The sequence below is a fragment of the Fundulus heteroclitus genome, chromosome 3, assembly GCF_011125445.2.
Source record: "Fundulus heteroclitus isolate FHET01 chromosome 3, MU-UCD_Fhet_4.1, whole genome shotgun sequence".
NCBI classification, from domain to species: domain Eukaryota; kingdom Metazoa; phylum Chordata; class Actinopteri; order Cyprinodontiformes; family Fundulidae; genus Fundulus; species Fundulus heteroclitus.
Genome location: NC_046363.1, coordinates 3,930,224 through 3,945,359, shown reverse-complemented (window position 1 = coordinate 3,945,359; position 15,136 = coordinate 3,930,224). Strand labels below are relative to the sequence as shown.

Below are 15,136 nucleotides of genomic sequence, written 5' to 3'. Positions count from 1 at the left end.
ATTATTGTTTACATCCTTGGTGGTTTTTAGAGTTCTCTCATATTTTGTGAATATTTTACTGTTGTTTTTATACTCAAATATGCATGCACATCTTAAATGCAAATTTACATTTTCTAAATGGTCCTACCCAGTTGCACACTTCTTTGAATTTGAGAATACCATTAGAGAATACTATAAGATATGTTAGAAACAATAACTTCTAATGACCCAGGTCAGTGACGTGTGGGTCATTGATTTGCATCTGACTTAGAATGCGCCTAGGAGGATGAGCCTGAGAAGACTATTGTTAATGGCTGCACAGTAGTTTTCCTTATAGAGTGTACATTTTCACTTACTATACAGTCTCTTGGTCTTGCTTTCTGTTTTTATGATTTTGTCTTTGTTGGCTTGCCTGTCACTTTATTGCTGGTACACCTGTATACCCCCACTGAGGAACAACAGCAGATATTTCTACTGTATAAAAACAATAAGGGGGTTTTTAATTACTAAATCGTTATTGGGCCTGGTGTTAATATGAGCAAAGCTACCATTGTAAAGAATGTCTTAAGATTCTCATTTATGCAAAAATAGAGTACTTGGAAGATGATGATCAGCCATTTGTGGAGATCTCTTTACTAATTAGTAACAAGCAAATTCTCTGGGGATGAACTACACCAATGACCTCTTTAAATATACTAAATCACAGGAGGCACCATGTCTAAGCAGCCCTGTATGATGTGGCCTTTAGTTTAGTAGTTTAGTGAGGATCTCTCTTTACTGTAGCGGTTTCACTTTTTGATCCCAGATGATCAGGCAGCTGAGGTTTTACATAAATCAGCTTCCCTGTGGAACACAGACACGCTGCCCCTTGCCCTCGGTGTTCTCTGCTCCAGATGTTCGCCTGAGGCAGACAGCACCAATCATCTCAGAGCAGCCCAGACGGTGCCACCGTGCCCTTTTCCTGCCATATGTACCAGCTGTCCCACAGCGGAAACACTGATGCAAACACTGTGAAGATTGCAGGAAGGATCGAGGATCGAGGCTCCATTAGTGTTGCTGATGTATGTGGAAAGAATGGACTGTACTAATAACGTATTTATCGCCCATTATGAACCGAAAAAAGGTCCTCACTATACACAGAAGAAATTTCTCGCTCAGCTACAAATCTTTAAATCAAAAGATGTTCTTGCTAAGCTACAAATACAATAACACACACACACACACACACACACCAAACGTTATATGAGTTCACTTACTTATTCCAGGCTTGTCTGAGCTTCTTGGCGCTGTACACTGTGAAGCGTTCTGCAATGAGAACAAAAACGATCAGACCTCCTGATCGGTCATTTATCAAAGATCATCAAATAAAACACAAAAAACATAATTTTGATATACACCAGCAAATGAGGACAAATCTAATTAAAAAGAACATGAAATACTGCATAACTATCACAAGTCTCTGCAGTTTGTGGTATTAGTCTAGGTTGGGAATCTACCTGATTGAACTAGATCTGCTTACACCACCGGCCATAACATTACAACCAGAAAACAGAAACAGGTGTTGGAAGCAGGAAAAAACTGGGGAACAGAAGGATCTGAGAAAGATCAAGAAAGAAACACTTGCAGTGTTTTATGACTGTTGAGTGATAGACCTTGAACAATTTGTAAATAATCCTTTAACCAGTAGTTATCCAATAGTGGAGCACGCCCACTATGTAAACCGGTTTTAAGATATAATGAACAGGGGTGGATTTAGGAAATTTGGGGCCCAAGGCAAAGAAAGGCATCGGGCCCTCTGAATTGTGAAGGCAACACATAAAACAGACCCATTATATACAGATAGAAAAATTTTAATAGAATAGATATACATTATTCTTTCTACCTTTTGTCCCTCTCTTATACCTTTTCTTGTTGTTTTCCTCTATGTTTTCTTTTGTCCCTTTTTCTAGTAGACAAGCCATGATCTGCTTATCTGTTCTCCATTTTTCATTTGATTGAAATAATAGCAGGAAGTATTTCTTGGCAAGATCCTTTTCTTCACCTGGAGCGGTCCTGTCAGTACTATTGAGCAGCGTGCATGATCAGATAGCTGATTGGCCAGAGCTGGGTCACCTTCAGGAAGTAAACTGTGCTGACTGCTTACCAGCAGAGTGCATGATGCTGGACTCTCTCAGTCTGGTGGAACAACATCATTATCAAAGCCTGGCTTGATAATCGGGGCCCCCAGGAACTTGAGGGCCCTAGGCAACTGCCTAGTTTCGCCTAATGGTAAATCCGCCCCTGATAATGAAATATCTGCGCTTCAACAACAAAGACACTTGTTTGGAACGTGTGAAACTGGACAAATTTACTGCTATTTCAAACATCTGGCAACAGTTTGTACAGAACTGTGTGTGTCCTACAGTCCAGGGCAACATATTACTGTTGATGAGCAGTTATTTCCATCAAAGGTTCGTTGTCCCTTTCTGCAATACATTGCATCCAAGCCTGATAAATTTGGAATTAAGTTTTGGATTGCAGTGGATCTGGACACAAACTACATGTGTAATGCCATCCCCTATTTGGGAAAAGATCCCTCCCGCCCCACAGGAGAAAGGCTGTCTGAGAACGTCGTTGTGAAACTGATGGAGCCATTTATGGACCAGGGCAGGACTGTAACTATGGACAATTTGATGAACTTTGTTACAGGTTTATGCAGGAAAAGGCAATACAAGAAGAAAAGATGAGACAGCATCGTGAGATGAAGAGACGTTCTCATGGTAAAACAACACAGTGCCAGGTGCGCAATCTCTGCAACAGGAACCACAGCACTGAGCGTTGTGCGCACTGCACAAAGTATACCTGTCGCAAATGCAGGAAGGACTCACGTTGGGTTTGTGGAAACTGCTAAGTGGGACATTTAACATTTAACAAAAGCAATTCCCCTTTTGTTAATTGTTTTTTATTTTGTATTTATTTGCTGTATTTCAAAAGCCCAGACCCAGGTTTGCAAGAACCAATGAATAATTTGAATAGAACTGGTTTAACAACACCAAGTGGGGTTAAAGATCCCAGACAGCTAAAAATTAAGTCTAGATCTGAAGAAATTTAAGAGCAGATGAGAAACTAAATCTATCAGTCTGGAACCATTTCCAAAAGACATTTCTAAGGCCTTGGGGAGCCACAGTGAGTGGCTGACCAACCAGATCTATTCCAACAGCTCCTCAACAACTCATCCAGGAGAAAAACACAACTGCCTCAGTAAAGGTCAGGGGTCATGATTCAACAATAAGAAACAGAGACTGGGCAGAGATTTGTGCGGAAATGCTGCAGCATTGTTGTTGTGCACCGCCAGTCAGCTGACGGGCTACTACACAAAACTATTTGTTGAACAGTTTTTTACAACATCAACAGTGGTGTAAAAACTGAAAGGGCACCATCGTCATTTCTAAATTTGGCTGATGTTTATTCTATATTTTTGCAAACCGCAACATAAGAAATGATAATGACATTTTTTTTTCTAATTGTCAGAATATTACATGTGCGGGAGTCAGAATAATAGTTGGTCTTTCTGTTTTGAATAAACAGATAATTTTATACATTTTTGGTTTATATGTCCATGTTATTACAGTGATACTACGTAACCATACTAGCTTTACTGAAGGTTATGAGGTCATAAGTATCCATTACTGAGCCATAGCTCGAACCAAGGGGTATGGTACGATACAATGTTATAACGCTTATAATCCTCAACCCTGGGTCTTCTGAGTCTTTGATTTACAGTCTAACTGTCAAATGAGTGAAGCACTAGATACGTGATAATAAAAGACAGAAAAAATGCCAAGTTTTAACAGCTTTCCTCTACAGGTCTAAAGAAGAATGTCAGTGTGATGCAGTGTTTAGTTAGCAAGAAAAGCCAGATGTCCTAAAATGAAGTCTTATGAAAACCAAGCAGAAGAGTTTCTGCAGTTTCCTGGAAGAACAATGTTCATTTCAGCCTGGCTTAGTATATAAATCTGCCAAACTGAGGACTGACTGATATCAGTTCAGATAAGTTTTTAAGCAATACCATCTGAGCTACGTGCTTGAGCTACGAGGCCAGACCACATGAAATTGTCATATTTTTGACGAGTTTGGTTAGGCAGCCTCTTGATTTTTCCACAGCAATGTTTGCTATGCTGACAGACCGGGAGGCTCAGCCCTGCTCTCTTAACTCCAGCCAAAGCTGCCATGTGCACTCACAGTCAGCCTGCCAGCTGACCAGCTACCACACAACCTTAGCCAACCACCCAGCAAGTCAGTCACACACAGAGACCCTAATCCTCCACACCAAACACCCAGCCGTGGTCCAGCATCAGGGCCAACCTGCCAACACTGAGTCCACTCTCCCAGTTCACAAACTGGTGTGGTCACAGCTCCCAGAGTAGCAGAGCAGAAGGGTCCCAGCCATTCACAGAGGCCAGCACAAGACATGTGGCTGTTTTCAAACTGTCTGCACAGCAGCCTACTTATATAACAGCCTCCGTCTGGTTAAATGGAAGTCTAAAGGTCCGTTTCAAACCAAGATTGTACATTATGATAGTAACTAAGAAAATATCTTTGGAACCTCTAAAGAATCACAAAAATGAGTCAAGATCAGGCAGCTATGACTTCTCCAGTCAGAAGAATGATGTCTAATACAGAGGCTGCAGCTGTGTCTGGGATCAAAAGAAAGGTAGGGAGTATTAATGAGCACACACAGGAGTAATAATGAATAATGTGATGAATCAGGAGCAGAATCTGTGTGTTTCTGTTCTAATGGGCAAACCACTGGGAGCTCAGAGCTGGAGCAGATACCATTCCACAGTGATGCAACACTGCCACCTGCTGCTCACTACTGTCCCTGCAAAGACTCACAGGTGGGTTTATCTATATGTTGACTACTGGCAAACTACCCTGCACAGTTCCAGCATAGGTCATATACCATACTTTTCCCTTTTCTGCACTTACTGATTTACAGACACAGAGTCTGACTATCAAATGTAGCTGCTGATTGCTAAATGTAGTTTACATACAATAGTGACACAAATATGTAACAGAATTAAAAGATAACTATGAGCACTAGAGCTGGAGATACATTTAGTAGCTTCTTTTCAGTATGTGGGTTGTGTATGGAGTAACTGTTATAAATACACATGCCCAGCTATTGGAAGGTTTGACCTGTCAAATAGTTTGGGTTCTTGCTTGAGAATTTGGTGGAAGAGATGTTTTCAGAGGCCTGAGAGAAACTACCTCAGTTCCTTTCAATGGCTGACCCCTGGAACATGGACCTCTTCTTTTACAAGTATATCAGTGTCTCATATACACATACAGCAAAAGTAACAACTGAATGATCAAAAATTAACCTATAAAGCCTTCTGGTGCTCCGCTGGTCCATGTAATACCAACAGATCCTTATTGTTTGACTTTGACACTGCATCATCAGGTAGTAATCTTTCACATAAAATATCTGGGCATTTTATTAAGTATACCTATTTAATAGCTTGTTATTGGAATAAGTGATCAGCCAATCACCTGGCAACAACTCATTGCATATTAACCTGGTGCGACTCAATAATCCAGGTACAAAAATCAAACGTTGAGTAGGTCCTTCTTTCTTGAAACGTTTTGTCTCTTCTCCAAGAGACCTCAGTGGAGTTGTAGGTAAACTCAGCCTTATAATCAGTGACGTTGCATAGTGGATCAACATGTTTAACGATGACAGTCACAATTGGTTCTTCTCATACAAAAGAGGACCATCAGCACACCTAGCGACATTTAATACTCTGATGGCCATTTGCCCCCAATAACAGCATTGGAAGAGGGGGACAATTGAACCCATAGGCCTCCACCCCTTTTTATGCCATTATCATATTAGTTGAAAATGGTCTCCAAATGACAATAATATGATCCATCCATCCATTTTCCAAACCGCTTAATCCCTCATGGGGTCGCGGGGGTTGCTGGTGCCTATTTCCAGCGTTCACTGGGCGAGAGGCATGGTACACCCTGGACAGGTCGCCAGTCTGTCACAGGGCCAATAATATGATTTAACACAAAAAGTTTTAGAAGAAATTATGGTCCAGCAAAATTTGTTATTGTGACAGGCCTACCTATGAGGATCACATAATTCATCCCACACAGTGGAGCTGAAGCAGTCTCTCAAGGCTTCTTTGGCTTCAACAGACCATTTCCTTACTGTGCGTGTCACAGCTGGTTCTCTTAGCACAAGGGTTTGTAATCAGGCTGGAGGTGAACCAGGTTATGGTCTGAGTAGCCCAGGAGAGGGAGGAGTGATGCATGGTATGCCTCTTTGCAATTTATATACAGTAAGTCCAGTATTTCATTGTCTCAAATTTTGCTGGTAAAATACTGTTTAAAGGAGAGGCTGAAGGACAAGGGATACATGGTTAAAGTCCCCTGAGATTAGAAAAAAAAGAGCCTGGGGGTGTTTTGTTTGCGTTCTGCTCACGGCAGTGTGGATGATGTCACAGGCTGCTTCAGGGTTAGCAGATGTGGGGCACATGCGCTGCTAATGTGTGAGAACTCTCTTGGGATCATATAAGGCCTCAGCCTAATAGCTAGCAGCTCGATATCCTTATTGCAAAGAGTCTCTTTAATTGAGATTAATTTTTATTTATTTTTTTACTTTTTTAATTAACTGATACATCATCAAGAAATCATCTTAATGTATCTCTATTCTGTTTTAGAAAGCAGTTCATTTATGGAGCGTTTAAAGTAAGTTGGACTTTTTTAGGGAAACAGATAAAGTGCAATCATAAAATAAAACCTAAAGGTTAATGATCTTCTCAGGCAGATCTAACCCTGCTGCATGGATGTGAATGTGCATCATCTTTCAGTGTTAAAGCCAGTTCTTCTTTTTAATTCCCAGATAAATGTTAGGATGACAATACAATAGGGTTTATTATAATCATTTATTTCAAATTAAAGGTTGAGGTTTTTTTTCTCCCTACACTGTGATTATCATAATCTTCCTGAAACTCCCAACATGCTGGTGGTACCTTGCTCAGGCTTTTCAAACACCATCATGTGGTTGTGTCATAACAGACCGTCTCAGATAGCATTTCATTATGCTTGTATTTGCTGAAGGAGAAGCCACAATAAGCTCCAGTCTTTGAGCCAATGCCAGGTGGAACAAAGTGTATCGCTGTGTAGTGTTCAGAAAGAGCTACAGTGTTTTATGACGTTTAAAGCTCAGCCAGGTGATGTTCATACTGAGGGGGAGGGGGGGGGGGGACAGAAAGATACAGTTATTGCAATATCTGCAGACGGTAATAATTAATTAGAGACTAGTAGGAGAATGTAGCAGTGAGGGAATGTTGCCATAATTTATTTCAGCAGCGTAACTACAGAGATAGCTGAGGGGAACATAATCCACTCTAACTATAAGCTTTGGGAAAAGGGAAAGATTTGAGCCTGGTCTTAAAAGTAGATAGGGTGTCTGCCCCATGGACTAAAATTTGGAGGTGGTTCCACAAGAGAGGAGCATGATAGCTAAAGGATCTGCCTCCCATTCTACTTTTAGAACCTTTAGGAACCGATTCTGAGAGTAAATTGCTCTGTTGGGAACATATGGAGCAATCAGATCTCTGCTGATGGAGCTTGATTAATAATGGTTTTATATGGAAGAAGGATACCTTTAAATTCTATCTTGGATCTAAGAGTGAGCCAATAAAGGGACAGTGAAATCAGAGAAACATATTTTTACTGATGGATCTGATGACTATTCGCTGATTTTTTTTGGCTTCCTGACTCAAGTGATAGTTCTCCATCATTCTGGGAGATGAATTTTGGAAACAGAAGGAAGTATCGGAAGCCAGAAAAATATCGGATTTAAAGCTCATGTCCTGGTCAAAGATGACTTTAAGGTTCTATAAGTTATTACCGGAGGCTAACTCAATGCCATCCAGAGTGGGTGACTGATTAAGCAGTTGTTTTTTTCCCCCAAATGTTCTGGTCCAAAGACGACAACTTCTGTCATCAGCAGGAAATTAAAAGTCATCCAGGTTTTTATGTTTTTTAGACACACCTGTAGTCTACCTAACTGTTTACAAGTGCATGCTGTCACCATAGCCACAGGATGTGAGCTCACATTAGCATGGGTTGTGTGTGCATGTTGGTCTCTAATTGGCCACTGGAGATTGGAGGCTGGGTCACACACTGTAGCTCAGTGATGGCTCCCTGCCCGCAACCCTCACCTCTTTTTATCTGTTCTAGTCTGCCCCCTCTCTCCTGTATCAGCTGAGACTAATCTGCAATCGGTCCATAAAAAGCCATAATGAGCTCCCAGAAGGCCTGGCTAGCAGCTGGAAGAGCCAGCCTGCTGCAGCTGCAGCTGCTACAGTAGGGTACAGTCGATGTTCCATGGTGTTTTCAATACCGGCTTTTATCCTTGCACGCTTGTGTAAAGACAGGTCCCTATGTCCAACTATCAGTGTTCAACCTAAATTCTTTTAACTCTTCTGAATTCTGTCTTAAGGAATGGTTTCATCCAGGGTAATTCAAAGTGCTTTGCAGAGAGAACAGAGATACAATTTAAAATATCTGTAGATGTAACTGTTTGAAAGTAGAAACATTAAAATGGCAAACACTGAAACAGATAGAAAGTGGAGACATGATGGAAGTGATTTATTGAGCTTAGGCCAAATGGGTTAGCTGCAGAAACAGTAATGTTTTCAGTCCTGATTTAAAGAAATAATTAGTTACAAGTCTTAGGTTTTCAGCCAGTTGGTTCCCGAGAGATTTCTCTCCTCACTTAGTCTTTGAGTTAAGAGGTCTCTGTCATCCTAAAGGCTCTACATGCTTCATACCTGACTATCAATTCTCAAATGTATTAAGTTGTTCACTAAAATCTCTGTCTGTGTGTAAATGGTGGGAGCAAGCAGAGATGAAAAATCAGAGTGGATGGAATGTTAGAGGTTCATTCCTCAGTCACTGGCCCTAATGTCTTATATGTGACAGCAACATCATTAAACTGAAATCATGTCTATGGTTTCACCCAGGAAGGGGCCAGCTTCCTGGAGGTGACTCTAGCAATAGCAAACAGGCTTAAATCGGAGGCAACCGCACATTCACTCAATATTTCTGAAAACGTTTCAACACCTGCAGTATCCAGGAGCCTTTGTCATTTCTAGTGGCTTGCAATTGAGCAACCTGCTGTTGGTGCGCTGCTGTTTTTAAGGACATGGAGGCCCATCCTCCTAGGCACATTCCCAGTCAGATTCAAATCAATGACCCACCTGTCACTGTCCTGAGTGGTTAGAGGCTATTGCTTGGTGTGATTGTTGTACTTGATCACCTGAATCATGATGACATGGCTAATGTAAGGTTGTGGGTTCGATTCCAGCTTCCACCTCTCCCATGTTGATGTGCCCCTGGGCAAAGACGTTAACCCAATGTTGCCTACCTGCATATCAGTGTGTGAATGTGTGTGAATGTGTGTGTGTCAGTGAGTGCAAGTAGGTGAATGTGGCTATAGTGTAAAATGCTTTGAGTGACAAGAATTATGACAAGAATAACAGTATAAAAGCTCAGTCCATTTACCATTCCAACTGCAAGTTGCTCAAGTGTGAGTAACCAGAATTGACTCCTGGATAGGCATCAAAACGTTTTCTAAAAAACTGAGCTCTGGCTGCCTCTGATTTAAGCCCATTTTCTGTTGCCATGACCAGAATAACTGAGAACTTGCAAAGGCATGACCCTAGTATTGATTACCTGATCATTAGTGTGACTACTTCTGTAAAAGATAGTGTTGTGGATGTTTGCATCTCTGGAGCATAGACGTGTGTGTTTGCGCAATGCTATGGCCTCATCTGCACGCTGCTGCTGAATAACCTGGGAAGGTTTACACAATCATTTCCAAACGACTTTGAATCCAGTGGAGAACATTCCAGACATTCATGCCACCACAGGATCTGGACACCTTCAGTTGCTTATCAACTCATCTGTAAGTATTCTCCTAAATAGGCTATTCTAGAGTCAAATCTGAGGTAATATGTCAGGTAGTTAAAGTGTGCTTTAAAAAGGGTCATCAATCATGACAATAATCCCAGATAGATCCAATTAAAAAAGCAAAGATAAAAACTAAACAGGGGAGAACTTACTTTTCAGAGCATGCCTTTGTTTTTATGCTTTGTGTATGCTCAGATAGCTGCAGATTATTGATTTTTCTCAGCATTAAAGGGGTGTGACTTAGGTCTCAGGTTGGAAAACAGATCAACAGGGTCACATTTCTCAACCTTTTACACAAATCAAAATAGCTGAGCTCAAAATATTGAACTTGTTGGGTTTTATTATCTATATGTTTCACAAATGGTAAATGGCTTGTACTTGTACAGCACTTTATCTAGTCTGATGCAGTTCAAAGCACTTTACACTACAATCAGTCCTTCACCCATTCACACACTGAAGTATGGTAGCCTCGCCTGCCACACATCGGCCCTCTGACCACCGCCAACAGGCAATGTGGGTGAAGTGTCTCAGCCAAGGACACAACGGCTAAGACGGACGGAGCAGGAGATCGAACTGGCAACCCGCCAATTGAAGGACAAACTCCCTAACTCCTACACCATTGTCTCCAGTTTGTAACCATGATCTAACGGATTGCTGAAGGCTAAACAAACTAAGCAGTAAAATCTTTCCATGGGTCTCTGTTGCAGCACACCTGATTCAAATGGTTGCATGACCTCCTCGGCAGCCATCAAGGGCTGCAGAAGCTTCTCAATCACTCATTCATATAAGTCAGGTGTGTGGCAGCTAGGAGGCGCCTACATCAAGCAGGATAGGGGTCCTTGAGGACTGGGGTTGGAAACCACTGCTGTTGGGGACTCAAAAACACAATTCTAAGTGAATTGGGCAAAAACGTGAGCTTAGTAACAAGTTGCCTTTTACTTTGATTTAAACATAAATCAATCAATCAAACATAAATCGCTATCAATTTCCTCTTTTCTGTGGGTCCTTGTGAAGAGACCGACTACACAGGAGACCTGGAATCATGCGCAGGCTGGGCCCAGCTAAGTACAACCTGCCTTCTTCAACATAGAAACCTAAGCAGCCGACCGTCCTGATATAGGCTGTCCTCTTTCTAAACTGACCGAGCCACACCTCTGCCGCGCAGAGATCCACCCGCTGCGGCATCCACAGCCCGAGTGCAGCCTACCAGAGCCCGTGTAGAACTCGTCCCAGGCTGGGATTCACAAGGAGTGAGACCAGCTGCTTGCTCGCCTCCCCAGCCTGAAGAACCAACATCTTCTAACTGGATTGCCCAAAGTCAACCGAACGGACACAGAGGCAGAAATTATTTGGGAAGTTGGGATGGGATTAATCATTTAAAATGGTTTACTTTCAATGTGTTTTGGCTAAGCTACCTATTAGCGACCGTTGAAACAATGCTATGCTGATTCGTTTTAGGTGTGTTTTACGGTGATAAAAAACTTTATTTACATAAGGGTTTTATACACCGACATTAATGTTTGTGTTTTCTGGTCCGCTAATTACAACAAAATATAGCTTAAAAATCTTTTTAAGTGAGCAGCGAATGGCCACTAGCATTAGCCGCTATTAGCCTCCGTTAATAACCCGCTAGTAACCCTAGTAATCCTAACTATGGCTTGTTTTGAACATCATGCTTGTCTATTTTTTTCTCGCTCTGCCATCACTTTGTTTCGCTTTGCCATCGTTCAATTATTTCCTCAAATAATGTTTTATATTGCTTGGAATTGCATTGTGAATGGGTTGAACACAGACCAAATGTTCTAAATTAGTTAAGCTAATTTAACCTCATTCCATATTTTTTAAGATGAACTTTGGTTCATCTTAAAAAGATCTGCAGTGAATCCAAGATTCACTCAATCATTCTTATGACGATGGTTTTCAACTATTACTTTTGCTCTTTTATGTGTACATAGTTCCTTAGTTTCTTTTATCTTTATTTTGCTTAGTAGTTTAGTTAGGTTTCACTAGCCTGGTAGAGAGGATTTGTTGACTGAAATATAGTGTTAATTCAGATAAACAGCATTCTATAGTCATGTTCTCTGGATGTTAATTTTATTTCTGTTAATAAATTATTGAACTTGAAGAGAAGTTGTCACTCATTTATTCCATTTGTGTGCAGAGTTTGCAGTTAAAAGAATTCCAGGGCTTGAATCAAATCACTCTTTCAACTATTGTCCTAATATCAGCTGTCTGGGCTGATATTAACCGGACAATACCTAACAGGCCGAGACTTATTTAACAAACATTAAATAACTTAAAACATGCGTAATGGCACAACACTTAATTTTCTTTTTTCCAAACTTTGACAGATTAGAGCGTGTGGAGGAACCACAAACCCAGTTACAGGCCGTAGTACAGCTGCAAGATGAGAAATGTCCCACCTGGTTTGAAGTGAGGCAAGGAGTTGACGCCAGGCCACGTTTCCTCAGATGGAGTTCCAAGAACCTGATAGGGACAAAAACAAGGAAGAAGAAGTCAGTAAAGAAAAAAATTCTTCATACCCCTTAGATTTTTCATATTTCTTGATATACCACTCTAAAGTTATACATAATGTTAAGCAGAAGGAAATTAATTGACATGTTGTGCAATTGCGTCGATCTAATCCATCCCATCATACAGTATATATGACTGTGTGTGCAGGGTGCTTGTCCAGCTGGAAGGAGAACCTCCACCCCAGTCTCAGTTACACTCCAGCCTCTAACAGGTTTTCCCCCTGGTTTGTCCTGGATGTAGCTCCATGCATCCTTCAACAGACTCTGACCAAGCAGAAGGTGATTATTTTCTCCCAGCAGAAGAAAAGCATCCCCTTACCATGATACTGCCACCCCCGTGTTTTACTGTGGGCACGGTGTCCTCGGGGTGATGTGCAGGGTTACTTCCTACCTCATCCAGCATTTTGCATGAGGACAAAAATGCCCCCATTCTCTCATCTGAGAAGAGACACTTGTCTCAGTAGCTCTGCAGTTGGTCCTTCCAGGGTTTGGACCTTGTTTTAGAGCCTAACCCTGCTTCAAACTGCTCCACAACTTCCTCCCTGGTCCCTGGTCTTCAGGATGCTGTTTGTTCTCTAATGTTCTCTGAAGAAGCCCAGAGGCCAAAAACAGGACAGCTGCAGTAGGACGGAATAAATAACACACGTGGGGGGACTCTCTTAACTATAATGTGATGATTTCTAAAGGCAAGTCGTTGCAAGTTTTTATTTTTTATTTTGGGCTATCAGAATAAAGCAGGCTAAATACAAATGAACACCACACTTTTTAAATATTTAATTGAAAAAGAAAAGAAACTCATTTGTCATTTTCCTTAGAATTCATGATTACACCCTACTTTGTGTTGGTCTGTCACATAAATTGAGCTTTACTCAAGCCGTATACATATATTTAAATTGCTCTTTATGTTCTATAAGTAATTGACAGGTTACTCATGTTAGAACCATCTAAGACATGCAAAAAGTCAGTGTTCATACTGGACCCAGCAGGCATCAAAGTAAAGAGGTTAAAATTCAATTCAGAGCTGTATGGCTGGTATTACCTAGAGTCTACCAGTAAAATGTTTTATAAACAATAATGGTTCCTACTGATTATATAAAAATGTTAATCCATGTAATTTTTATGATGTTAATAAACAAGGAGATAAAAAATCAGCCCAAATAATTGTGTTGTTAGTGGGATAACCCTGATTGCTGCAACTATTATGAGAGACTCAGGCTGAGTTCTCACGCGCCCAGGCTGGGTTTATGAGGAGAAAACGCAGAGCAGCGGACATGCCTTAGACATGACCCATCAGAGCTTAGCAGCATAATGGCTTCCAGATTGCCTGCATGTCTGCGATCAGCAGCCTACTCCTCTGAGAAGAGTCAGGGAACTGCAGATCTGAGCAACCTACTAAGAAAACCACCTATGCAAAGATTGGCTGAAAGATTGTTTGTGGGAAACATCTGTTTAAGATGTTTATATCGGAACAGCAGAGAGACAAAGAGAGCAAAACAAAAAGGCAGTATGATGTGTGCTCAGATGCACAGTGTTTATGGGTCAGGGTCAGCCTACCCTGAGTATCAGTTAAGCAGCTCAGTGGTAATATGTTCCATATAACAGTCATTCTCACTTAAAACTCCACATATTATATGTTAAAGATTTATTTTCTTTGAAAGAGTAACAACAGATGAAAATAATCTGCAAACTGGGATCCCACTGCTGCAACTGTGACAGTTGGTGCTGGCACACTAACAAGACTTAACCACCAGAGGGCGGTGTGAAATCACAAAACAAACATCAGATGAGCTGGCGTCAGCATAACTGCTCCTGAATGGAAATAAAAGTCCATTTGGACGGTCGAGTTATTGCACACTGATACATACTACACGTTACAGTGATCTCAGGACAGGAAACATGAAACTCCAAACACTTTCCTGCTCTGTCCTAACATTGAAAGGGGGAAAAAAGCCTGTTTAACTGACTTAAAGGCAAGCTGCTCATCTTCCACGTGTAAAGCAGTCAGCAGCTGCTGTTCATGAGTCTAATCAAGATGTGTCTTAGTTGTCTCCAATTAGCGGACACCGGCGCATATCCCCCAAGGAGGAGTGTCTAGGATAGACTCTGAAGACACGGAAGGGACTTTATTAGCTTTCTGTTCTGGAAACGTCTGGAGAGTCACTGGGAAGAGACGTGTCTGGGGTTTCCTTTCTCAGCCCCACTTCCTAATCAGAGGAGAGTGGATGGATGGGTGGATGGGTGGATGGATGGATGGATGGATGGATGGATGGATGGATGGATGGATGGATGGATGGATGGATGGATGGATGGATGGATCATGAAGCCCAATCAGCATTATTTCTTTATTTATGGATTAAAGTTGAACTTGAACAAACATAACAAGTAGAAAAACCAGGACCATTTTAGTGTCCTCTGGTTATTTTTTCCCAGCCCAATCCATTATCGCGGCTGATGTTCATGAATTAATTGACAGTTTGTCATCTTAACAGCAGGAGAGGTTCATGTCACATATTAGATGAAACTGTTAGGGTGGACGTGGGTTTGGGTTGGGGGTCCGATAGGCGTAAGTGGATCTTGGTCTAGGTGGTGGAGTCCAACTTCTTCTGTACTATTGATTCAGCCCCAAGGTAACCTGGAAAGTGATGGGAGGGGGT

The 15,136-nt window shown here is 41.4% G+C and overlaps 1 protein-coding gene across 5 annotated transcripts in view; it reads right to left on the bottom strand.

Moving 5' to 3' along the window:
* The window catches only part of cdk14 (cyclin-dependent kinase 14), a 216,161-nt gene that overhangs the window by 12,750 nt on the left and 188,275 nt on the right, over positions 1 to 15,136 (bottom strand). For all 5 annotated transcript variants that reach the window (XM_036128847.1, XM_036128851.1, XM_036128859.1 and 2 more), the window contains 2 exons: positions 12,372 to 12,435; positions 1,236 to 1,284 (listed from right to left, as the gene is read on the bottom strand). In XM_036128847.1, coding sequence (XP_035984740.1) covers positions 1,236 to 1,284; positions 12,372 to 12,435 — 113 coding nt within the window. The remainder of the gene's footprint in view (positions 1 to 1,235; positions 1,285 to 12,371; positions 12,436 to 15,136) is intronic.